This window comes from Gopherus flavomarginatus, chromosome 1 (genome assembly GCF_025201925.1).
Source record: "Gopherus flavomarginatus isolate rGopFla2 chromosome 1, rGopFla2.mat.asm, whole genome shotgun sequence".
In the NCBI taxonomy this organism is placed as follows: domain Eukaryota; kingdom Metazoa; phylum Chordata; order Testudines; family Testudinidae; genus Gopherus; species Gopherus flavomarginatus.
The window spans coordinates 374,514,342-374,539,069 of NC_066617.1; the positions used below are offsets into that span (position 1 = coordinate 374,514,342).

The window sequence follows — 24,728 nt, forward strand, 5'->3', positions numbered from 1 at the left end:
CTGCTGGTGTCCCAAAACCTCTGCCCACCAACAGCTGGGATGGGAAGACAGGGGATGGATCGCACAATGATTGACCTGTTAGGCTCACTCCCCCGAAGCCCCTGGCATTTGTCACTGTCGGAAGACAGGACACTGGGCTAGATGGACCATTTGTCTGTCCCAGTAGATGCCTTTTTGTATGTTCTCTGTGCTGTCTCCCTGAGGAGACTTGTACCTGGCTTCCATGCTGGCCCCAAAATGTGCTCACTTTGGCAATGAGGAAATTGAGGAGGAAAGAAACTCTCCCAAGGTGACACAGCAGGTCAGTGCCAGAATGAACACTAGAGCTCCCGTCTCCCAATGTGCAGCACAGTGCACTTCCCATGGCTTTATTGCCCGTCCCCCTTGGGTGCTGCTCTCCTTGGCGATTAAGAGTGCAACTCGGATGCAGCTTGTCACAGAGGAGCACACACCGTGCTCTCGCTCTCACAAAATGATTTTACCTTTGTGCATTCTTGTGTTGTTGTTTCCCTTCAACTTAGAACAAGATTCACTCAGTCTGGCTGTTTTCTGTGGCAGGGCGCTGTGCTGTTGCAGCCATGTGTGTCCCAGGATATTAGAGAGACAAACTGGCAGAGGAAATAGCTTTCATTGGACCCAAATTCTGTTGACGGGAGAGACCAGCTTTCGACCTTACGCAGTGGAAGTACATAATAAAAACATCCCTACAGTTCCAATGAAAACTTGGGCTTAATTTTCAAGTCCCAAAGCATTTTCTGTGTCCTGCTTTAGCTCAGCAGGGAGCTCCTCCTGCACCACTGATGAAAAACATTGATCACCCATTTCAGGATCTCTTTTGTTGTCACCCCATAAACGATGGGGTTTAACATGGGGGGAATGAGCACATAGAGGTTGGTCAGTAGGCTGAGATTATAACCTGGAATGATGTGTCCAAATTGGTGTGCAAAAATGGGGAAAAAGGCTGGTGTGTAGAACATCAGTATGACACAGACATGGGAGCTGCAGGTGCGGAGAGCTTTGAGCCGGGTATCCTTGGAGGGGAGCCGGAAGACGGCCCTGAGGATCAGACCATAAGATACAGCAATGAGCACAGTATCCAAACCAATTACTAAAATAGCCATGGCTATACCATACCAGACGCTGACTGTGATGTCGTCACAGGCCAGCCAGGCTATGGCCAAGTGCTCACAATAGGTGTGAGGCAGGAGTTTGGTTCTGCAGAACTTCAGCAGCTTCACGAGAAAGATGATGGGGAAAATGATACAGAAAGTTCTCGTGATAACTGCCAGCCCCATCTTCCCGATCACAGACTTGTTTAATATGATGGTGTATCTCAGGGGGTCACAGATGGCAACGTACCGATCAAACGCCATGGCCATCCGGATGGCCGACTAGGCCAGAAAACTGACATGGATGAAGAACATCTGGGTCAGGCAGGCAGCAAAAGAAATTTCCCCTGCTCTAAACCAGAGGACAGCCAGCATCTTGGGCCCTGCTGTGGTAGATAACAGCAGATCAACAGCAGCCAGCATGGACAGGAATAGATACATGGGCTCATGGAGGCTTTGTTCTGTTAGTATGATGAATAGTAAGAGAGAGTTCCCAAAAAGTACCACAACGTACATCAGACATAAGAGGATGGAGATCCAGATATGAGACTCCTTCGTACCTGGGATGCCGGTCAGGATGTAGGTCATAGGAGCAAAAAAGGTGTGATTGTCAGCTGGCATCATGTGCCATCGTTTGGATCTTCTATTCAATTTCCAGGAACTAACAGCAAAAGAGACAATCAGTGAGAAGGTGAGTAGTGGCTAGGACTGGACGGCATTTGTTACAGTGTGACATGTTCCCCCTGGGTGTCACCTGGAACTGGGTTTTCATTGAGCCGTCTGACCCACCCGTCCGTGCCCCTCTCACACTGTGCTGCTGTGACAACCTGCAGACCTGCTCCCGATCTTATACTTACACCAGCATCCACGCACTCAGGGACACACCCTGCTGTAGTTACACACAGGCTCACTGACCAGTTGCTGCATGAACCAACAATAGAGAGGCTGCAGCCAAATTAACCACCAGCTTCCCAGCTTCGTACCCCCCACTGGAGTGTAAACCCAAAATGTTACAGTCTTACCCGGCACTGAGAACTGTACAGCGTAAGCTCATAGAATTCCCCCCCTCCCTGAATGTGGAAAGGAATATACAACAGCCTCTGCCAGTCGAGCTATGATTTTCCCAGGCACTTCATTCCAACCCACTAGTGTAGATAAAGCAAAAAACTACCAAAGATCGATTTTAAGTGGTTATAAGTGTTAGCAAACAGATTAAAGCAAATTACCTAGCAAATAAACAAAAATGCAAGTAAGATTCATATAGAATCTTAAAATCCATTTTTCATAGTTAATAAACTTATTCTGTTATAATCTAAACCGTGAGCTTTGACTGGAGTGCTTGGGGAAAATCTCGGTTTGGTTACCCCAAGTGTGCATGGTCATCTTCACACTGAGTGATAGGTGTAGGGGTATTAAACACACACACTGCCCAGATTTGACCAGGGGAAGGATGATACTGTTCTTGAGTCCTACTTGGAAAGCTACTGCTGAAAGAGCCTGTGTTCAATTGCAGCTGGGTGTGTCTCTACCTGTGTGATGCTGGTGAAAGTGCAGGTGGGAGGGCTTTGCAGCTTGTCACAGCCATACAGGGTGAGAAGGAGCCCAGGCTGTCAGCGGGCTCAGAGGTACCGCAGTTCCAGATGGCACCCTGGGGGGAACTTGTCACAATCAGTATCAAAGCAGCCTTTATAATTGGTTCCTCCTGGGTTATTTTGGACATTTACAGCTATGCTGTTTAAAACCAGCTAATTTCTGCAAACCAGAACGGACTCAGTCCTGGAGTCCTGATTGAATTTAATGGAAGTGCTGCCTGAGTGAAGATCTTGGGATTTGGGGTGCAGAATATTACAGGGTCTGAGGAGGTTTCCAATGTGGTTTACTCTGAACAGTCACATAATCAAGAATGGCCCAGTCCAGAGCCCACTGAGTTCAACAGCAAGACCCCTGGTGAGTATTGTGGGAGTGGATCAGGGTAACCCAGCGACCTCTTCCTAACACCCAACCTCAGCGCAGTCACAGGAGCGTATCTCAGAGCCCCGGCTCCCGTCCTGCCCCTGCCGTCAGAGTTACACACCCCCATTCTAGCCAACCCCAGCTCAACATTTCCCAGGTTTCATGTGTTTCCATTCGCCCCTTCACAGATTCATTCCATGCAAATGAATCACCAGGCTCGGGCCCCAGCTGGGGAGGAGGAATCTCTGCCTGTGACCAGGTCGGGCTGAGGTACAGGGATATTTATACTGCTGCCCTGGGAATCCCAGGGGGAGCTCAGAGCCAGAGCTCCAGGGACCTGCCTCTGTGCCTGTCTCAGGTGGGGAAAAGCAGCAGGGAATTAACCCTTTCCGCCTCTTATGTGATGAAATGGGACTGTTCTTACTGTGGTCTGTGAATGCTGAGTGGGGGGTGTTGGCCTGGAAGGACAGTCTGCACTGGGGGATGGGAGACTGGCCTGAGGGAGGAGACCTGAGCATGTAACGCTAGAACCCAGGAAGGGGTTAGAGGCCAGGTGACACCTCTGCCTGGGCACTGAACAGAGGCTGAAGGAGAGGCTGGGGGGAGTTTTTCAGCTTGGAAGCTGTTTGGGAAATGGAGACAGGCACCAGATGGAGCTCAGGTCTCTCAACGGGGCTGGGGCCTCCCTGGGGCCCCAGATGGACCTAACTAAAGGGGGTCCTGTTATCTGTACCACAAGACCTGTCCTGGACTGTGTTCCTGTCATCCAAATAAATCTCTCTTTTATTGGCTGGCTAAGAGTCATGTCTGACTATGGAGTGGGGGTGCAGGACCCAGTGGCTTCACCAGGACCCCACCTGGGCAGACTCGCTATGGGAAGAGCACGGAGGGGCACATGCTGAATGCTTCAAGGAGAGACCCAGGAGGTGAAGCCATGTGAGCTTCTTGCCCTGAAGAGAGTCTGCTCCGAGGGAGAGGAGGCTCCCCAAAGTCCGGACTGGCTTTGTGGGGAGCAGTTCCAGAGCATCGCCCGAGGACTCCGTGACATCTCACTTGTTTGATCTGATCATTTCTCCTTTTGTATGTTATTTAGAAAGGTCGTTGTGACATTGAGGCCGACAGCAAAAAGTTCCTTCTTCCTTGCAAACAGCTCATATCTCAGGCCTGACAAAATCGCTACACCACACACAAGTCTTATGGAATATTTACCCATAAAGAGTAGCATGTAAGGTGTGTGCAGAAAGCTTGTAACTTGTCAAGCTTCATTACCATTGCAAAAGGCATGTCTGGGTAATAGTTAAGGAATAACATATTGCTATTAACAGTGAGCTTTATGGACTTGGAGTAGAAGTTAGTCACCACAACAATGTGTCTAGGAGATAGCCATTCCAGGAGGGCGTCATCACCCCAATCTGGTTAGCTGGGGATGTAATGCCAGGCTCAGTTTCCAGACATGCTCTGTCCCGAGATGATCAATAGAAAACCATCGGAGAAAACTTCAAATAATCAACACCACTTAGAGAGTAAGTGAGGAACATTACAACAGACAGGATTGACATGCCTATGAACAGAGACAAAAGACTTTCAGGATAACACAGAGTGGGGAGAGGCCCTCTGGATCCTTTCACTGAGGAGCCATTTTGTGGGGCGGGGAAGTTCTCATGAAAAATTGGTTCCTGATTTTTGTGAATCCAGCCAGTTCTGCAACAGACTAAACTTGGGGGGGGGGGTGACCCTACATTATTAGCAGAGTGTAGAGTCCTTCTCTTAGGATGGAAGAATCCCATGCACCACTACACGTTACAAGTGGCTAAGCAGCAGTTCTGCAGAGAAGGACCTAGGAATTACAATGGACAAGAAGCTGGATGTGAGTCAGCAGGGTGCCCTTGTTGCCAAGCAGGCTAACGGCTTATAAGGCTGTACTAGTACGAGCATTGCCAGCAGATCGAGGGAAGTGTTTATTCCCCACTATTCGACACTGGTGAGGCCACATCTGGAGTATTGCACGCAGTTTTCGTCCCCCCACTACAGAAGGGAGATGGACAAATTGGAAAGAGTCCACCAGAGGGCAACAAAAAGGATTAGGGGGTTGGGGCACATGACTATGAGGAGAGGTTGAGGGAACTGGGGTTATTTAGTCTGCAGAAGAGAAGAGTGAGGGGGGATTTGATTGCAGCCTTCTACTACCTGAAGAAGGGTCCCAGAGAGGAGGTCTAGTTGCATGTTAGGAAACACTATTACACTAGTGGGATGGTGAAGCACTGGAATGGGTTCCCTAGGGAGATGGTGGAATCTCTATCCTTAGAGGCTTTTAAAGCCCAACTTAACAAAACCTTGGCTGGGATGATTTAGTTGGTGTTGGTCCTGCTTTGAGCCGGGGGTTGGACTAGAGAGCTAATGAGATCTCTTCCAACCCTGATATTCTATAATTTTATGATTCTATGAAAGATAACTATTGACCCAAGTTCTCATTTTGTGATTTCATACTGTATCCATTTGTTTCCACCTCTCTTTCATTTCTAGTTAACTCTCCTTTTTGCTTAACTAACCTGACTATTGTTTTATTATTGATGCTCACAAGCACCGTGTGTAATAAAAGAGTGGTGATTTACGGCAAAACTGAGTGTGACATACTATAAGCTTCTTGTATCAGAGGGGTAGCCGTCTTAGTCTGGATCTGTAAAAGCAGCAAAGAGTCCTGTGGCACCTTATAGGCTAACAGACGTATTGGAGCGTGAGCTTTCGTGGGTGAATACCCACTTCGTTGGATGCATCTGACTAAGTGGCTACTCACCCATGAAAGCTCATGCTCCAATACGTCTGCTAGACTATAAGGTGCCACAGGACTATAAGGTGCCCCAGGACTCTTTGCTGCTTATAAGCTTCTTGTAACTCCCATATTCCTCATCTGTATATAATTGTGATATTGCTTATAAAGCAGGCCATGCGAGGTGTCAGGGGAAAGATTATGATAATCTGAAAGTCACTATTCTCTCTAAATATGGATGTTTTAGTGTCTATGAAGTTACGAGACTTGTGTTTTATGGTTGTCACTAAAACATGCTGTAAGGTGGGGAATCAGCCAGATATTAGCTTCCCAAGGACAACAGCAAGGAAAGTAACCAAGACCCAGGTGGAGTGTGAAATAGCCCATCAACAGCCATTGTCCAGCAAGGGAGCTACAATTCAATGACTCACTTGCATGAGGTCACACCAGGGGAATTGCTCAACCTTGCCTGGAGACTCAGCAGTGTCCCAGACATGCCTGGACTTGTTTTCTCCCAGCACATGGGACTAAAGGTATAAAACAGAACAAAAGGACCCCACACTTGGACTTTCTCCTGCCCCCACCTATGCTGCAAGCAACAAGGACACTCAGAACCCTGAAGACTCCAACACACGGGACTGGTCCAAGTTTCAAGGGTGAAATGTGTGTGCTATGAACTGCAGTATCCTGTGTGGTGATAAAAACTGCTTAATCCAGGTGTTGCCCAGTCTAATAGGGTGTATACTCTGTGTTTATATTTTATATTATTTTCGTGACAAAAGCTGATTTCTTGGCTATCACTTATAATCACTCAAAATCTATCATTTGTAGTCGGTAAACATATTTGACAGTTTGTCTTTACCAAGGAGTTTGCTTGAAGCGTGTGGTAAATCTGCGCAGGTGTTGCAAAGGCTGGTGTATATCCACTTTCCATTGGTGAAGTGGGGAACCAGTTAATAAATGTGCACTGCTCGTCTTCAGCAGTGCAAGTTGGTGTATTGCTGAGGTAGAAGGCTGGGAGCTGGGAGGATTTGGATGGGGCCTTTCCCTGTGTGATTCATGAGCGGCTCTGGGAGCATACATGCAATCTAGCGGGGGTAGGGGGGAGCTCCACATTCAGTTGTGCTGAGTGACAACAGCACCTGGAGGGGTTTGCTGCTGGTCATTAGCAAGGCATTGAGAATGACAGCCCAGGCTGCAGAATTCAGGGGGCCCCGCCCTCGCATCATCCGTCCCCCAAGCCCCCACCCTGTACCACGCCTTCCCCTGCGTCCCAGTCCCACCCCTTGCTCCCCAATCCCCTGCCCCCCACTCATGTCTCTCCACCCCCTCCCTCTGTCATTCACCATTCTGGCTGTAAGCATTGGGAGGGCTTAACCCTCCAACTTCTATAAGTGATGGGGCCATGGGCCTTGGCCCCCCACATTCCGGTGCCCCAGCGTCCAAACCTGAAACCCTTTAAATCAGCAGCCACTTAGGAAAATGTTTGTCTGGAGTGCAGGGGACTGGACTAGATGACCCATGAGATCCCTTCCAGCCCTGCAAGTCTAAGATTATCACTGGGTAATGTCCCCTTGGTGTTTCAGGTCAGGTCGACTGTCCTGATCGCTTCTGTCAGTGAGGGGCAGAGTCAGAGATTTTGTCTTCTCAGTCCAGACTTGATAGGCTGCAATAGTAAAAGGTGGCAGAAAGAAAAGGCTGACCTTGGCGTGTTTGACTCAGTCTCCATTACCGTCTGTGTGTCAGGGACCACAGGTCTTGAACATCAGTCTAGAGGGCCCTTAGGCACCAGGCCACACCTGTTACAAAGTCATTACATTATATGTGAGTGTATTTGATTCTTACATTTTTGCATGAATACTGTCTGTGCCTCAGTTTCCCTGTGTGCTGCACCAATGCAGAGGTGGTGGGAATACAGGTGTGTGACTATTGCTGAGGCCTTTGGGGTCAGGTGACATCGCTCCAGCTGTCTGCATGTAAGCGATGGTCGGTGCCCTTAGTCACCTGAGAGCCAGGAGGGGAATGCAACCATGTGACAATTTGCCTAGGAAGAGAGACACAGACAAGGAGAAGGAGTAATGCGCATGTCAGAGGTCGGGCCACTGGAAGCTGGGCAGTCTGCTGTGGGGGACTCAGAGAGATGGAAGTCCAGGATGTCTGTCCTGGTCCTCCCAAGATGAATTTTCTGAAAGACAGGGTTTTTTTGCTAACAAGGTCTGTTCTTCCTCTTTCCATTCTGTCTGAGAGTCACGGCTAACTGTGGAGTTGGGGTGCAAGGCCCTCTGGCTTCCCCACAAAATCCTTTCTTACCTTGGGGGTTTTCAACATGACTAAAAAGACTTACTCATAGACTCACAGGTCAGAAGGGACCAATATGATCATCTAGTCTGACCTCCTGCACAAGGCAGGCCACAGAACGCCACCCATCCAATAATATAACAACCTCTAACCCAGGACCGAGTTATTGAAATCCTCAAAATTGGTTTGAAGACCTCAAGCTGCAGAGAATCCACCAGCAAGCGACCCGTGCCCCACGCTGCAGGGGAAGGCGAAAAACCTCCAGGGCCCCTGCCAATCCGCCCTGGAGGAAAATTCCTTCCCGACCCCAAATATTGCGATCAGCTAAACCCTGAGCATGTGGGCAAGACTCACCAGCCAGCACCCAGACTTGAGCTGTTCAGCTTAGAAAAAAGACCTGTAAGGGTGAATATGACAGAGGTCTATAAAATCATGCCTGGCGTGGAGAAAGTGAATAGAGAAATGTTATTTACTTTCTCACAATATACAAAACCAGAGGATACCTGATGAAATTAATAGGCAGCAGATTTAATACAAACAAGAGGACATATTTTTTCACACAACAGAGATGTAACCTGGGGAACTCATTGTAAGAGGAATGAAGTGATGGCCAAAAGTACAACTGCATTGAAAGAAGAACGAGACACATGGATAACTGGGGAAACAAAGAAATAGAACAGTCCATGGAGGATTGATCCATCAACGGCTATTAGCCAAGACAGTCGGGCAACTCTTACTGAACTGGAGAGGCAACGTAGTGACAGAGGATGTGGTAAAAGCTGAAGTGCTCAATGCTTTTTTTGCCTCAGTTGTCACTGGCAAGGTCAGCTCCCCGACTGCTGCACGGGCAGCACAGCATGGGGAGGAGGTGAGCAGCCCTCAGGAGTGAAAGAACAGGGTAAGGACTGTTTAGAAAAGCTGGACATGTACAAGTCCATGGGTCCAGACCTAATGCATCCAAGGACGCTGAGGGAGTTGGCTGATGCGATGGCAGAGACATTGGCTAGTCTCTTCAAAATTTTTGGGTGATCGGGGGAGGCCCCGGATGGTTGGGAAAAGGCAAATCTAACCATATTCTAAAAAGAGAAGGAAGAAAACCCGGAGAACTACAGACCAGTCAGCCTAACTTCAGTCCATGGCAAATTCCTGAAACAGGTCCTCAAAGGATCCATTTTGAATCACTTGGAGGAGAGAAAGGTGATTAGGAACAGTCAATATAGATTCATCAACGGCCAGTCATGTCTAACTAACCTAATTGCCTTCTGTGATGAGATAACTGGCTCTGTGGATATAGGGAAAGTGCTAGATGTGATATATCTTGACTTTAGCAAAGCTTTTGATATAGTCTTCCACAGTATTCTTGCCAGCAAGTTAAAGAAGTATGGGCTGGATGAATGGACTATAAGGTGGATAGAAAGCAGTGACCCTGAGAGGGATTTAGAAGTTTGCATCTATTTGTGGAAGGTGCTGTAACAAAAATCAAGTGAATGTGTTTGATCCAGGGGTGACTGGGTATAATTCTAGGGCCTGTGTTATACAGGAGGTCAGATTGTGGTTCCTTCTGACCTTAAACATTATGAATCACCATGTTTGCTGTTGGGTGGTGTGTGGGAGACTGTGCTGCCCTAGACATGTCCTCTTGGGGTGGATCTCCAGGTCGAGGAGGCCCATGGTGACACAGTCAAAGCCACTCCTGCTCAGGTTCTGGGCTGTGCAGTGGAGGGCCATGTAATCCCTGTGCTGTCTTCCTGAGGATACTTTCTCCTAACTTCCATGCTGGCCCCAAAGTGTGCTCACTTTGCCACAGAGAAAATTAAGAAGGAAAGAAACGAACCCAAGGTGACACAGCAGATTGGAGGGAGAACGAAGTCTAGAGCCCCTGTCTCCCAAAGTTCAGCACAGTGCACTTCGCATGCTGTATAGCACCTCTCCCTTGGCTGCTGCTTTCCACGCACACATCGTGCTCTCTCTCTCTCTCTCATGGTGACTTTACACCTGTGCTTTCTTGGTTTGCGATTTCCCTTCAACTTAGAACAGAGACTTATTCAGTCTGGCTGCTTTTTGTGGAAGTGAGCAGTGTTGTTGTAGCCATGTGTATCCCAGGATATTACAGAGACAACATGAGGAGGAAAGAGCTTTCATTGGACCCAAATTCTGAGGTGAGAGAGACCAGCTTTCGACCTTACGAAGTGGAAGGACATAGTTCAAACATCCCTATAGTTCCAATGAAAACCTGGCTTTAATTTCCAAGTCCCACAGCATTTTCTGTTGCCTCCTTTAGCTCAGCAGGGAGCTTCTGCTGCAGCATCGATGAAACACATTGATCACCCGTTTCAGGATCTCTTTTGTTGTCACCCCATAAACAATGGGGTTTAACATGGGGGGAATGAGCACATAGAGGTTGGCCAGGAGGTTGAGAATATAACCTGGGATGATGTGCCCAAATTGATTTGCAAAAGAGGAGAAAAAAGCCGGTGTGTAGAACATCAGCATGACACAGACATGGGAGCCGCAGGTGTGGAGAGCCTTGAGCCGGGCTTCCTTAGTGGGGAGCTGGAATACGGCCCTGAGGATCAGCCCATAAGATACAGCAATGAGCACAGCATCCAAACCAATTACTAAAATAGCCATGGCTACGCCATACCAGACACTGACTGTGATGTTGTTGCAGGCCAGCCGGGCTATGGCCATGTAGTCACAATAGTTGTGAGGCAGGCGGTTGGTTCTGCAGAACTTCAGCTGCTTCACAAAAAAGATGACAGGGAAAATGAAACAGAAACTTCTTGTGACAACTGCCAGCCCTATCTTCCCAATCACAGACTTGTTTAGTATCATGGTGTATCTCAGGGGGTTGCAAATGGCAACGTACCGATCAAACGCCATGGCCAGCAGGATGGCCGACTCAGCCATAAAGCTGACATGGATGAAGAACATCTGGGTCAGGCAGGCAGCAAAAGAAATTTCCCCTGCTCTAAACCAGAATACAGCCAGCATCTTGGGCACTGTCGTGGTAGATAACAGCAGATCAGCAGCGGCCAGCATGGACAAGAATAGATACATGGGCTCATGGAGGCTTCGTTCTGTTAGTATGATGAATAGTAGGAGAGAGTTCCCGAAAAGTGTTGCAATGTACATCAGACTGAAGGGGATGGAGATCCAGACATGAGACTCCTCCGTACCCGGGATGCCGGTCAGGATGTAGGTCATGGGGTCAGAAAAGGTGTGATTGTCAGCTGGCATCATGTGCCATCATTTGGATTTTCTGTTCAGTTTCCTGTTACTAACAGCAAAAGAGACAATCAGTGAGAAGGTGAGTGTCGGCTAGGACTGGACTGCATTTGTTACAGTGTGATGGGTTCCCCCCTGGGAACCACATGGAACTGGGGTTTCATGGAGCCTTCTGACTCCCCCAGTCTGTGCCCCCTCTCACACTGTGCTGCTGTGACAAGCTGCAGACCTGCTCCCCATCTTACACTTACACCAGCATCCACACACGTAGGGACACACCCCGCTGCAGTTACATGCAGGCTCTAACCAGCCACTGCATGAACCAACAATAGAGAGGCTGCAGCCAAATTAACCACCAGTTTACCAGATTCGTACCCCCCACTGGAGTGTAAACCCAAAATGTTACAGTCTTACCCTGTGCAGAGAACTGTACAGCGTAAGCTCATAGAATTCGCCCCCTCCCTGAATGTGGAAAGGAATATACAACAGCCTCTGCCAGTTGAGCTATGATTTTCCCAGGCACTTCATTCCAACTCACTAGTGTAGATAAAGCAAAAACACCTTTATTAACTACCAAAGATCGATTTTAAGCTCCAGATCTTTCATACACAGGTTGGAAATCCCTTTAGCCTGGGTCCAGCACTTCCCCCCAGTTCACACTTTGTTCCTCGGGTGTTTCCAGGAGTCTTCTTGTGTGGAGAGTGAAGAACAAAAGATGACGCTATATGCTGTAGCTTTAGCATACGATGGGAACCCTCTGTTTCAAAACTTGTTTCCCACACCAGTTTGTTGAAAGATTCAGATATCTCAAGATGGAGTCCAGAGTCACATGGGCTGGTCACACACCCCTGCAGAGTGATAGCAGCCATTATCCATAGGCTGTCTGGAGCACTCTCAGGAAGGCTCATCAGGTGGGAGAGAAGTTTCTACTAAGACCTATTGTTTCCCCTAATGGGTCATTGGCTTGAATAGCCCCTTCCGGAGCAGCTATCAAGACTGAAGGCATCTTGCCTAGTGGGCGTAACCAGGTGTAACCACAATTGAAGTACAGATACATAGTCAATATTTATAACTTTAGATACAAAATATGTATGTGCACAGAAATAGGATAATCATATTCAGCAAATTAGAACATTTCCAATGACACCTCACATGATTTATCTTATACACAAAATGCATCACAATTATATCATAATAATATCACCGTGAAGAATATGGGGTGCAGTGTCACAGACAGAATTGTATTAGAGGGGTAGCCGTGTTAGTCTGGATCTGTAAAAGCAGCAAAGAATCCTGTGACACCTTATAGACTAACAGACTTTTTGGAGCATGAGCTTTCATGGGTGAATACCCACTTCGTCAGATGCATGTAATGGAAATTTCCAGGGGCAGGTATATATATGCAGGCAAGCTAGAGATAATGAGGTAGTTCAATCAGGGAGGATGAGGCCCTGTTCTAGCACTTGAGGTGTGAAAACCAAGGGAGGAGAAACTGGTTTTGTAATTGGCAAGCCATTCAGAGTCTTTGTTTAATCCTGAGCTGATGGTGTCAAATTTGCAGATGAACTGAAGCTCAGCAATTTCTCTTTGAAGTCTGGTCCTGAAGTTTTTTTGCTGCAGGATGGCCACCTTAAGGTCTGCTATAGTGTGGCCAGGGAGGTTGAAGTGTTCTCCTACAGGTTTTTGTATATTGCCATTCCTAATATCTGAGTTGTGTCCATTTATCCTCTTCCGTAGAGACTGTCCAGTTTGGCCGATGTACATAGCAGAGGGGCATTGCTGGCATATGATGGCATATATTACATTGGTGGAGGTGCAGGTGAATGAACCGGTGATAGTGTGGCTGATCTGGTTAGGTCCTGTGATGGTGTCGCTGGTGTAAATATGTGGGCAGAGTTGGCATCGAGGTTTGTTGCATGGATTGGTTCCTGAACTAGAGTTATTATGGTGCGGTGTGCAGTTGCTGGTGAGAATATGTTTCAGGTTGGCAGATTGCCTGTGGGCGAGGACTGGCCTGCCACCCAAGGCCTGTGAAAGTGTGGGATCATTGTCCAGGATGGGTTGTAGATCCCTGATGATGCGTTGGAGGGGTTTTAGTTGGGGACTGTATGTGATGGCCAGTGGAGTCCTGTTGGTTTCTTTCTTTGGTTTGTCTTGCAGTAGGAGGCTTCTGGGTATACGTCTGGCTCTGTTGATCTGTTTCCTTATTTCCTCGTGTGGGTATTGTAGTTTTGAGAATGCTTGGTGGAGATTTTGTAGGTGTTGGTCTCTGTCTAAGGGGTTAGAGCAGATGCGATTGTACCTCAGTGCTTGGCTGTAGACAATGGATTGTGTGATGTGCCCAGGATGGAAGCTGGAGGCATGAAGGTAGGCATAGCGGTCGGTAGGTTTTTGGTATAGGGTGGTGGTAATGTGACCATCACTTATTTGCACCATGGTGTCTAGGAAGTGGACCTCCCGTGTAGATTGGTCCAGGCTGAGGTTGATGGTGGGGTGGAAGCTGTTGAAATCATGGTGGAATTTTTCCAGAGACTCCTTCCCATGGGTCCAGATGATGAAGATGTCATCAATGTAGCATAGGTAGAGAAGGGGCGTGAGTGGACGAGAGCTGAGGAAGCGTTGTTCCAGGTCGGCCATAAAAATATTGGCATATTGTGGGGCCATGCAGGTGCCCATAGCAGTGCCACTGATCTGGAGATATATATTGTCATCAAATTTGAAATAGCTGTGTGTGAGGATAAAGGCACAGAGCTCAGCAGCCAGTTGTGCTGTGGCATCATCAGGGATAGTGTTCCTGACAGCTTGTATTCCATCTGTGTGTGGGATGTTTGTGTAGAGAGCCTCTACATCCATGGTGGCTAGGATGGTGTTTTCTGGAAGGTCACCAATGAGTTGTAGTTTCCTCAGGAAATCAGTGGTGTCACAGAGATAGCTGGGAGTGCTGGTGGCATAGGGTCTGAGTAGAGAGTCCCCATATCCAGATAGTCCTTCAGTGAGAGTGCCAATGACTGAGATGATGGGGCATCCAGGATTTCTGGGTTTGTGGATCTTGGGTAGTAGATAGAACAACCCTGGTCGGGGCTCTAAGGGTATGTTGATTTGTTCCGGTGTTAGTGTAGGGAGTGTCCTGGGTAGATGTTGCAGTTTCTTAGTGTATTCCTGTCATAACATTTTTCCCAGATTTGTACCTTAGTGTCCAAAATATGGGTGTTAGCATGAAAACCTCCAAGCTTAGTTACCAGCTTGGACCTGGTAAAGCTGCCACCACCCAAAAAATTAGAGTGTTTTGGGGCACTCTGGTCTCCCCAAAAACCTTCCCTGGGGACCCCAAGACCCAAATTCCTTGAGTCTCACAACAAAGGGGAATAAACCATTTCCCTTCCCCCTCCTCCTTCCCAGGTGTTCCCTCCCTGGGTTCCTGGAGAGATACACAGAAGTAAGCTCCGTGAATCTAAACAGAGGGATTCCATCCTCCCTATTTCCAGTCCTGAAAAACACAAGTACCGAGATAGCTAATCTCTCTTCCCCCTTACCCAGAGGGCGTGCAAAGTCAGGCTTAGTAAATCTAACACACAGATTTTCCCTCTGACTTCTTCCTCCCACCAATTCCCTGGTGAGTTACAGACTCAATTCCCTGGAGCCCCCACTAAAGAAAACTCCAACAGGTCTTAAAAAGAAAGCTTTATATAAAAAGAAAGGAAAAATACATAAAAATGGTCTCTCTGTATTAAGGTCACAAATACAGGGTCAATTGCTTAAAAGAATTATGAATAAACAGCCTTATTTAAAAAGAATACAATTCAAAGCACTCCAGCAACTACACACATGTAAATACAAAAGAAAAAAATCTCTTTGTACTTACAACTGGGAAACAGAAGATTAGAAAGGCAGGAGACAGAAAAAATCCCTCTCATAGCCGGGAGAGTACAGGCACAAGACAAGAAACAAAGGACTCACGCACAAACTTCCCTCCACCCAGATCTGAAAAAGTCTTGTTTCCTGATTGGTCCTCTGGTCAGGTGTTTCAGGTTACTCCTTTCCAGGTAAAAGAACATTAACCCTTAGCTATCTGTTTATGACAATTCCTCAGTGGGATCTGAGGGAAGTGGCCTGTAGAATTTGGTGTTGGAGAGTTGTCTGGCAGCCTCCTTTTGGTATTCAGACCTGTTCATGATGACAACAGCACCTCCTTTATCAGCCTCTTTGATGATAATGTCTGGGTGGTTTCTGAGGCTGTGGATGGCATTGCGTTCTGCACGACTTAGGTTATGAGGCAAGCGATGTTGTTTTTCTACTATTTCTGCCTCTGCATGTTGGCGGAAGCATTCAATGTAGAGGTCCAGACTGTCATTCGACCATCAGGAGGAGTCCATGTGGAGTTCTTCTTGTGCTGTTGGTGGGAGGGTACCTGTGTATCAGTGCGCTGTTCAGTGTTGTCCTGAAAGTATTCTTTGAGTCGGAGATGGCGAAAGTAGGCTTCCAGATCGCCGCAGAACTGTATCATATTGGTGGGGGTGGCAGGGCAGAAAGAGAGTCCCTGAGATAGGACAGACTTTGGGATCATTGTCCATGGATGGACAATGATTTATAGAATTAAGACAGAATTATAGATTCCATGAAAAACTTCATGTGACAGCTGCCTGTCGGGTGGGACCATAAATCCAGAAACACTCTCCTGCTACGGAATGTCTCCAGGTTCGGATGGTTCTGGCCCCAGGTGAAGCAGGTCGTGCCCTCCTGGTGTTGCTGTCCACAGCAGAATGTCTCCTCCTCACGTTTGCTGCAGTCACCCTGAGGGCTCCAGCGGTGACTGCGAAAGTGAGTTAAAGCAGCCACACAGCTGGTTCTTCTTTCACTTACACTGGTTTCATACTCACCACTGTGGAGTCTCTCCCAGTTTATAATAGAGTGAGAGCAGAACCTCTTTCCTTCACAATCCTCCTGATGGATCCTACTGGCTTTGTGTCCTTGACCGAAACGACACTCAAGCCTAAGAGAAAACTCATTCACAAGCAACTCCCATTGAGTTTTATGAAAATATTCACCTGAGAAAAGTTACAAGGTTTTTCAGGATTTGGTTCTAAATATGTGGGACAATCTCAATTAAGGTCTGATCTGCACTCCAGACCTACACTGGGATAACTACGTTGCCCAGGTGTGTGGAAAACCCCTCCCGCCTCCCGAGTGATCTAATCCCCTGTATAGGCAGCGCTCTGTCAGTGGGAGAGATGCCTCTCAGAGAGGAGGATTAACAATGCTGACAGGGACTCTCATCCATCAGCGCAGTTGTGACAGTGCTGCCCGTGGGAGCCAGCTGAGGTCACTCAATCAGGGTGAACTGCAAACAAAACGGGGCAGACAAACCCCAAACGCTGGTGGTGATTCTAATACTTAGATTTACCAAGCCAGCACAAAACAGCTTCTATAGTCCCTCACTGGTTACTTAGAAGTTCAAACCATGCAGTTCCCTTAAAGTACCCAGCCTCAGGCGTCCATCCAGACACACCTGTCAGATATATGATGATGGTTCAAGAAATCTTATCTCATCATATAAAAGAAAAGGTTCTTCCAGTCCCAAAGGATCAGCCACATACCCAGGTTCAATTATAACTTAGATCTTACCCACAATACACGCTACAGCCAATTATAATTAACTAAGCTAAAATTTATTAGAAAAGAAAAGAGAGAGAATGTTGGTTAAAGGATCAATACACATACAGACTTGAATTCAGTTCTTGAGGTTCAGATGCATAGCAGAGGTGAGTTGGAGTTGCCAAAAGTCCTTTTAGAAATAGTCCATAGGTTTTAATCCAATGTCCATATTCAGAGTGACTCCAGTCAGTAACTGGGGATCTCAATCCTTGTGGTTTAAGGTTTCCCCTTCTTGAAACCCAAAGCAGATCTGAGATGAAGGATCATGTCCCAGGCTTCTTATACATTTCCAGCAGCCTTTCGGCCTGAGAAAACAATAGGCTTAACTCTTTCTCCCAAACATCCTGGCAATTAGCACAGAGTAATTTATCCATTAAACAGTTAAGATACAGGTTACCACAACCTTCAAAGAGACACATAGACAATAATACAATTTTACTCAAGTATCATCATAAATGCTAATATTCCTTTTTTGATCTTTGAATTAAAACTATAGCAATAGACAAGACTTGTTTGCTGGCATCCCAAGACCTGAGCAAACATCTACCCTTCTACCTCTAACAATGCAGACTTGCATTTCAAAGCTCTATTCATTTATATGTCTTGCTAACCAGTTCTTAAGGTTCACCCATGGGTCAGGTCAGTCAGTGAGGTGAGTTAATTAACTCTTTCTGGCCCTGTCATCTTTCAATGAGATATTATATTACACTCATAACGTCACAGCAGTCTACATTAATGCACCACAGTGGTGCAGCCACGCTGCCGCAACATTTTAAGCCTGGAAGAGTTGCCTAAGCGAAGGCCTCGGGATTTGGGCTGAAGAATATTACAGGGCCAAAGTAAATCTCAAAGGAAGTTTACTCTGCACAGTCAGGGCTCAGACCCAGCATGCAGCTCCAGGCACCACCCCTCTGTGACTGAGTCAGATGGTGAAGAGCAGAAGAGAATTAACCCTTTCCTCCTCTCACTTGTTTGATCTGATTATTTCTCCTTTTGTACGTCATTTGGAAAGGTCGTTGTGACACTCAGGCCCCTGGCAAAGAGTTCCCTCTTCCTTGCTGTCAGGAGTCTCTTTCCCCACTTTGAACTTTAGCATCCAAAAAGTGGGGACCCGCCTGTTCCCTTCTAAGCTTAATTCCTAGCTTAGATCTTATCACACTGCCACCAACCCAAAATATAGTGTTTGGGTACACTCTTTGTCCCCCAGAACCTTCCCTAGGGGACCCAAGACCCAAACCCCCTGGGTCTCAAAACAAAGGGAAATAAACCAATCTCCACCCTCCTTTCTTCCTCCCAGATTTTCCCCTCCCTGGGTTACACTGGGAGATCACTGTGATTCAAACTCCTTGAATCTTAAAACGGAGGAAATTCACCTTCCCCTCTCTTCTCTCCCCCTCCCAGACTCTCACTGAGAGAGAGACACTGATCCTAATACAGAGAGAAATTAACCTTTCCCTCCCTTCTCTCCCCCACCAATCCCTGGTCTTACACAAGAATAAAAAAATCAATTAGGTTCTTAAAAAGAAAAACTTTTAATTAAAGAAAGAAAAAAGTAAAAATGATCTCTGTAAACTCAAGATGGAAAAATGTTACAGGGTCTTTCAGCTTCACCTAGACCAGAGGGATTTCCCCTCCCAGCCTAAGTATACAAGTACAGCGTACAGAGTTAAAATCCTTCCTGCAAAATACACATTTGCAATAAAGAGAACAAGCAAATGCCTAATCCGCCTTCTCTAGCTAGTACTTACTATTTTGAACATGGAAGACTGTTTCAGAAAGATTGGAGGAATCTGGCTGCATGTCTGGCCTCTCTTAGCCCCAAGACAGAACAACGCACAAACAAAAAAACACAAACAAAGGCTTCCCTCCACCACGATTTGAAAGTATCTTGTCTCCTAATTGGTTCTTTGGTCAGGTGTCAGCCAAGTTTACCGAGCTTGTTAACCCTGGGGGAGAATGGCCTGTTCAGGGCAATGGGCCATTAGAAAAAATAATAGGCCTTCAGAGAAGCTTATCTCTCAACCGGGGGAGCCTTCCTGTGAATGCTACAGACAGCCTCCCAGTAATGGTTGCTATGACTCTATGATATGTGATGAGACCACATGTCTCTAGACTCCATCTTGGGATGTCAATATTCTTCCATAAAACTGTCTGGGAACAAAGTTTTGAAATAAAGGGATCCCAACACATGCAAAAGCTAGAGAAGGCAGGGAGTGACATGATCTGAGGTTCTTTATTCTGCACACAAGAAGACTTCTGGAAACAGCTGAGAACAAAGACTCCAAAGGGAGAAGTGCTGGACCCAGGCTAAAGGGATTTCTAGTCTATGTATGAAACACCTGGGGATTCCCAAGCTGCAAAGAAATGCAGCTTGTGCCTTAAGAATCAAAAAATCTGCCTGTATCACAATTAGGGTAAGAGTATGCTAATTCATATCAAATCTGTTTAGTATGTTAAGTTAAGGTTGCATTTTTATTTATTTGCTAGGTAATCTGCTTGGCATTACTTATAATCACTTACAATCTCTCTTTTCTATTTAATAAACTTGTTCTGTTATAATCTAAACCGTGAGCTTTGACTGGAGTGCTTGGAGAAACTCTCGGCTTGGTTACTCCAAGTGTGCATGGTTCTCTTCACATGGAGGGAGAGGCCAATGGGTTATTAAACTCACACACTGCCCAGATTTGACCAGGGAAGGCTGGTACTGCTCTGGGGTCCTGGCCTGGAAAGCTGGTAGTTCAAAAGCCTGTGTCCAATTGCAGCTGTGTGTGTCTCTATGTCATAAACAGATAGTTAAGGGTTAATAGAACAGGAGTACTTCATGTCTCTTTTGCCTGTAAAGGGTTAATAAGATCAGTGAGCCTGGCTGTCACCTGACCAGAGGACCGATCAGGGGACAGGATTCTTTCAAATCTTGGTGGAGGGAAGTTTGTGTGTGTGCTGTTAGTGTTTGGTTGTTGTTCTCTCTGGGTTCTGAGAGTGACCAGACGTGCAACCAGGTTTCTCTCCAATCTCTCTGATACAGTCTCTTATATGTCCAGAATAGTAAGTACTAGGTAGATAAGGTGAGTTAGGCTTATGTTTGTTTTCTTTATTTGCAAATGTGTATTTGGCTGGGAGGAGTTCAAATGTGTATTTTGCTGAAAGGATTTTATTTTGTACTTGTATACTTAGGCTGGGAGGGTATTCCCAGTGTCTATAGCTGAAAGACCCTGTAACATATTCTATCTAAAATTTACAGTGATAATTTTTACTGTTTTTTTCTTTCTTTACTTAAAAGCTTTTCTTGTTTAAGAACCTGATTGTTTTTTTATTCTGGTGAGACCCCAGGGGACTGGGTCTGGATCAACCAGGGAATTGGTGGAGAGAAAGGAGGGAAGGGGGAGAGAAAGGTTAATTTTCTCTCTGTGTTAGGATTACTTTCTCTCTCAGAGAGAGTCTGGGAGCGGGAGAGAGAAGGAGGGAGGAAGGTGAATTTTCCTCTCTTTTTTAAGATTCAAGGTGTTTGAATCACAGTGATCTTCCAGGGTAACCCACGGAGGGGAAGCCTGGGAGAGGCAACGGTGAGGGAAAGGGTTTACTTCCCTTGTGTAAAGATTCAGAGGGTCTGGGTCTTGGGGGTCTCCAGGCAAGGTTTTGGGGAGACCAGAGTATACCAGGCACTGGAATTCCTGGTTGGTGGCAGTGCTACAAGTACTAAGCTGGTAATCGAGCTTAGAGGAATTCATGCTGGTACCCCATCTTTTGGATGCTAAGGTTCAGAGTGGGGGGTTATACCATGACACTCTACCTGTGTGAATGCTGGTGAAAGTGCAGGTGGGAGGGTTTTGCAGCTTGTCAGAGCAGTACAGTGTGAGAGGGAGACCAGGCTGCAGGGTCAGCGGGCTCAGTGGTACCCCAGTTCCAGATGGCACCGTGCGGGGAACCTGTCACAATCAGTATCAAAGCAACCCTTATAATTGGTTGCTCCTGGTTTATTTTGGACACTTACATCTATGCTGCTTAAAACCAGCTAATTTCTGCAAACCAGAACAGACTCAGTCCTGGGGTCCTGATTGATTTTCATGGAAGTGCTGCCTGAGTGAAGATCTCGGGATTTGGGGTGCAGAATATTACAGGGCCTGAGCAGATTTCCAAAGAGATTTACTCTGAGCAGTCACATTAACCTAGAATGGCCCAGTCCAGAGCCCACTGAGTGCAGCAGCAAGACCCTCAGTGACTCCCCTGGGAGTGGATCAGGGTAACCTGGCGACCTCTTCCCAACATCCAACCTCAGCGCAGTCACAGGAGCGTATCTCAGAGCCTGGCTCCCGTCCTGCCCCTGCAGTCAGAGTTACGCACCCCCATTCTAGCCAACCCCAGCTCAACATTTCCTCGGTTTCATGTTTCCATTCGCCCCTTCATAGATTCATTCCATGCAAATGACTCACCAGGCTCGGGCCCCAGCTGGGGAGGAGGAATCTCTGCCTGTGACCGGGTCAGGGAGCTGCAGGTGGCAGGGAATCTGCACTGACCGGCGCTGAGGTACAGGGATATTTATACTGCTGCCCTGGGAATCCCAGAGGGGTCTCAGAGCCAGCACGGAGCCCCAGGGACCTGCCTCTGTGCCCGGCTCAGGTGGGGAAGAGCAGCAGAAATTAACCCTTTTCTCTTCTCTCTTGTTTGATCTGATCATTTCTTCCTTTGTATGTTATTTAGAAAGGTTGTTGTGACACTGAGGCCTTGGCAAAGAGTTCCCTGTTCTTTGCAAACAGCTCTCATCTCAGGCCTGACAAACACTACACCACACACAAGTTTTATGGAATGATTACCCTTACACAGTAGTGTTAGGAGGTTTATTCCTTCACTCACTCACTTCCCTGGTCCTTCTCACATGAACAGACAGCAACAATACCCGAAGTCCAAAGGAGCAAACAATTCGATGTTTATTGGGATGAATGTCCAGCAAGCATGATTCCAGTTTCCTGTGATGCTATTGATATAAACTGGGACAATACAGAGCAGAGTTTGCAACCAAGGTCCTGTAGTGGCACCAAATCCTATGTTAATGGGGTCATATAAGGTGTCTAAGACCAACTTATGAGTTACTGGTTATGATGATGCTGTCTGTATGTCTATATCATTATGTAGTTGAAGTTATAAGTATTGGCTGTATACTGTATGTATTTCAGTTGGTGCTGAAGTTCTGGGAAACACCCCAAACAAGTTGGTGTTAGCTCTGCTTAGCCTGCTTGATGGCCCATTAAGGACCATCAGCTACACAACTGACCCATTGGGAGGAGGCAGATACGCCTTGTAACACAGCAGGGTGTGCAGGGACTTGCCCATGTGACTCCAAACTCCATTTTGCTGTAATTTTCCACAGTAAGAAAAAAGAAGTGTTCTTACACCTGGAAGTGCCTATATAAGACTGATGCCTCATCTCCATCTTGTCTTCAGTCCTGCTTCTTACCTCTGGAGGGACTTTGCTACAAGCTGAACCTCTGCACAAAGGACTGATGACCCATCCCAGCGGGGGATGTTCTCCAGAGACTTGATTTGAACCTGCAGTTTACTCCATTATTGCTACAAGCCTGAACTAAAAACTTTGCCATTACTGTATGTAATTGATTAAATTTAACCAATTCTGGCTCTCTTCTCTACCTTTTTCCCTTTATGAATAAACCTTTAGCTTTTAGATTCTAAAGGATTGGCAACAGAGTGATTTGTGGGTATGATCTGATGTGTATATTGACCTGGGTCTGGGGCTTGGTCCTTAGGCATTGAGAGAACCTTTTTCTTTTACTGGGGTGTTGGTTTTCATAACCATTCATCCCCAGGACGGGTGGCACTAGTGGTGATACTGGGAGACTGGAATGTCGAAGGAAATTGCTTATGTGACTTGTGGTTAGCCAGTGGGGTGAAACCAAAGTCTTTTTTGTCTGGCTGGTTTGGTTTGCCTTAGAGGTGGAAAAAACCCAGCCTTGGGCTGTGACTGCCCTGTTTGAGCAGTTGGTCCTGAATTGGCACTCTCAGTTGGGTCCCGCCAGAACCGCATCATCACAGTCCCCCTTCCCAGCTCTGACACCACAGAGCCTTGCCTGTATCCCTGTTCCTGTTCCCATCCCCTTTTCCCATTTCCTGCTTTAACAAGACATAATTTTAATTCCCCCATCCCTGGTCCCATTGCCGCCCCAGCCCCCGCTTACTGATTGACTGAAGACTTTATAGTAAAACCGGACTTTTGCTTAGCTATTCCTTAACCAATCATTTTACTGAAATTTAAATAATCAATCCTAACATATTGTAACATGGTTATTTAACCAATTATATATCACCACCTTAATTGGTTTACACTTACAAAATTAATTATACAGCAGACAGAAACAATCACAGAACCAGACAGAGACCATGCAAATGAACATACAAAACAATACACGAGTGAGGATTTCATAACGAAATCAATACAGACATAAGGGTTCTCCAGCTGTGTCTATTGATAAGTGAGTTCTTGCCAGACGGGATGCGATCAAACTAAGTTTCCTTTTACATCTTCTAGGCTCTTCCCTTTCTCTGGAGGTGATGGAATATCAGGGCAGGATTGTATTACTAATAGCCCAATAGCACCTTATTTCAACGTGACTAGATTGGAATGTGAGGATGTGACCGTTTACTTCCCAGCTTATGGCTGCCTCTGCTGCTTAGCCGAAGAACCAGGCCTCAGACTGTCACAGTAAGAGAAGGCCATTGCACAGACAGTGATTTTGATTCTTTCTTTTATACCTCTATAACTAGCTAAGTGATAAGAATACATCTAAATTCTTAAAGTACAGGCCTTTGCAAACAGGACTGAATATCTATATCCTAACAAGTAGCATATAAAGGGGGTGCAGAAAGCTTGTGACTTGTCAAGCTTCATAACCATTGCAAAATGCATGTCCAGGTAATAGTTAACAAATAATATATTGCTATTGACAGTGAGTTTTATGGACTTGGAGTAGAAGTTAGTCACTATGGCATAGTGTGTCTAGGGGATGGCCCTTCCAGGAGGGCATCGTCACCCCATGCTGATTAGCCGGGATGTAATGCCAAGCTCATTTCTCCAGCCTTGCTCCACCCCAAGATTATCAATGGAAAACCATCAAAGACAACTGCAGACAATCAACACATGGGATTGCCCTGCATATGAACAGAGACAAAAGACTGTTTCCGGATAACACAGAGTGGGGAAAGGCCCTCTGGATCCTTTCACTGAGGAAACATCTCGTGGTGCAGGGACATTCTCATGAAAAATTGGATAGAGAGGAGTCGCATCATAGGCGCATTTAACTCACATGATTTTAACTATACACACTCAGCAAAACAAAACAAAAAAGTGAAAAATAACAATTTAAATCCTGTACTTGTTTTGCGGGCGATTTCGCCTGCCATTCCTCTCAATGAGCATTTGACTCTATGCAATTTTGACTTACGCGCTGACTTCAGAACCTAATCCCAAGTAAGATGCGACTTCCCTGTACTGGTTCTTATGAATCCAGCCAGCTCTGCAGCACATTAAACTTGGAGAGTGGGGAGCCTACTTTATTAGCTAGGAAAAGGAACTATTGACCCAACTTTGCATTTTGTGATGTTATCCTGTAACCATTTGTTTCAACGTCTCTCTCATTTCTAGTTACCTCTCCTTTCTTCTTAATTAAACAGACTTGTTTTATTATAAGTGCTCCCAAGCACCGTGAGTAATA

The 24,728-nt window shown here is 46.4% G+C and overlaps 1 protein-coding gene and 1 pseudogene across 1 annotated transcript; both read right to left on the reverse strand.

The window, feature by feature from the left end:
• Nucleotides 1-767: 767 nt before the first annotated feature.
• LOC127044484 (olfactory receptor 52B2-like) lies at nucleotides 768-1,625 on the reverse strand (annotated as a pseudogene).
• Nucleotides 1,626-10,404: 8,779 nt separating this feature from the next.
• On the reverse strand, nucleotides 10,405-11,370 carry LOC127047580 (olfactory receptor 52B2-like). The gene has a single exon (XM_050946042.1). The coding sequence runs from the start codon at nucleotides 11,368-11,370 to the stop codon at nucleotides 10,405-10,407; it is 966 nt and encodes a 321-aa protein (XP_050801999.1).
• Between the last annotated feature and the right edge of the window lie 13,358 nt (nucleotides 11,371-24,728).

Coding starts and splice junctions, on each gene's coding strand:
- LOC127047580 (XM_050946042.1), bottom strand. CDS start 11,370: ATGATGCCAGCTGACAATCACACCTTTTCTGACCCCATGACCTACATC.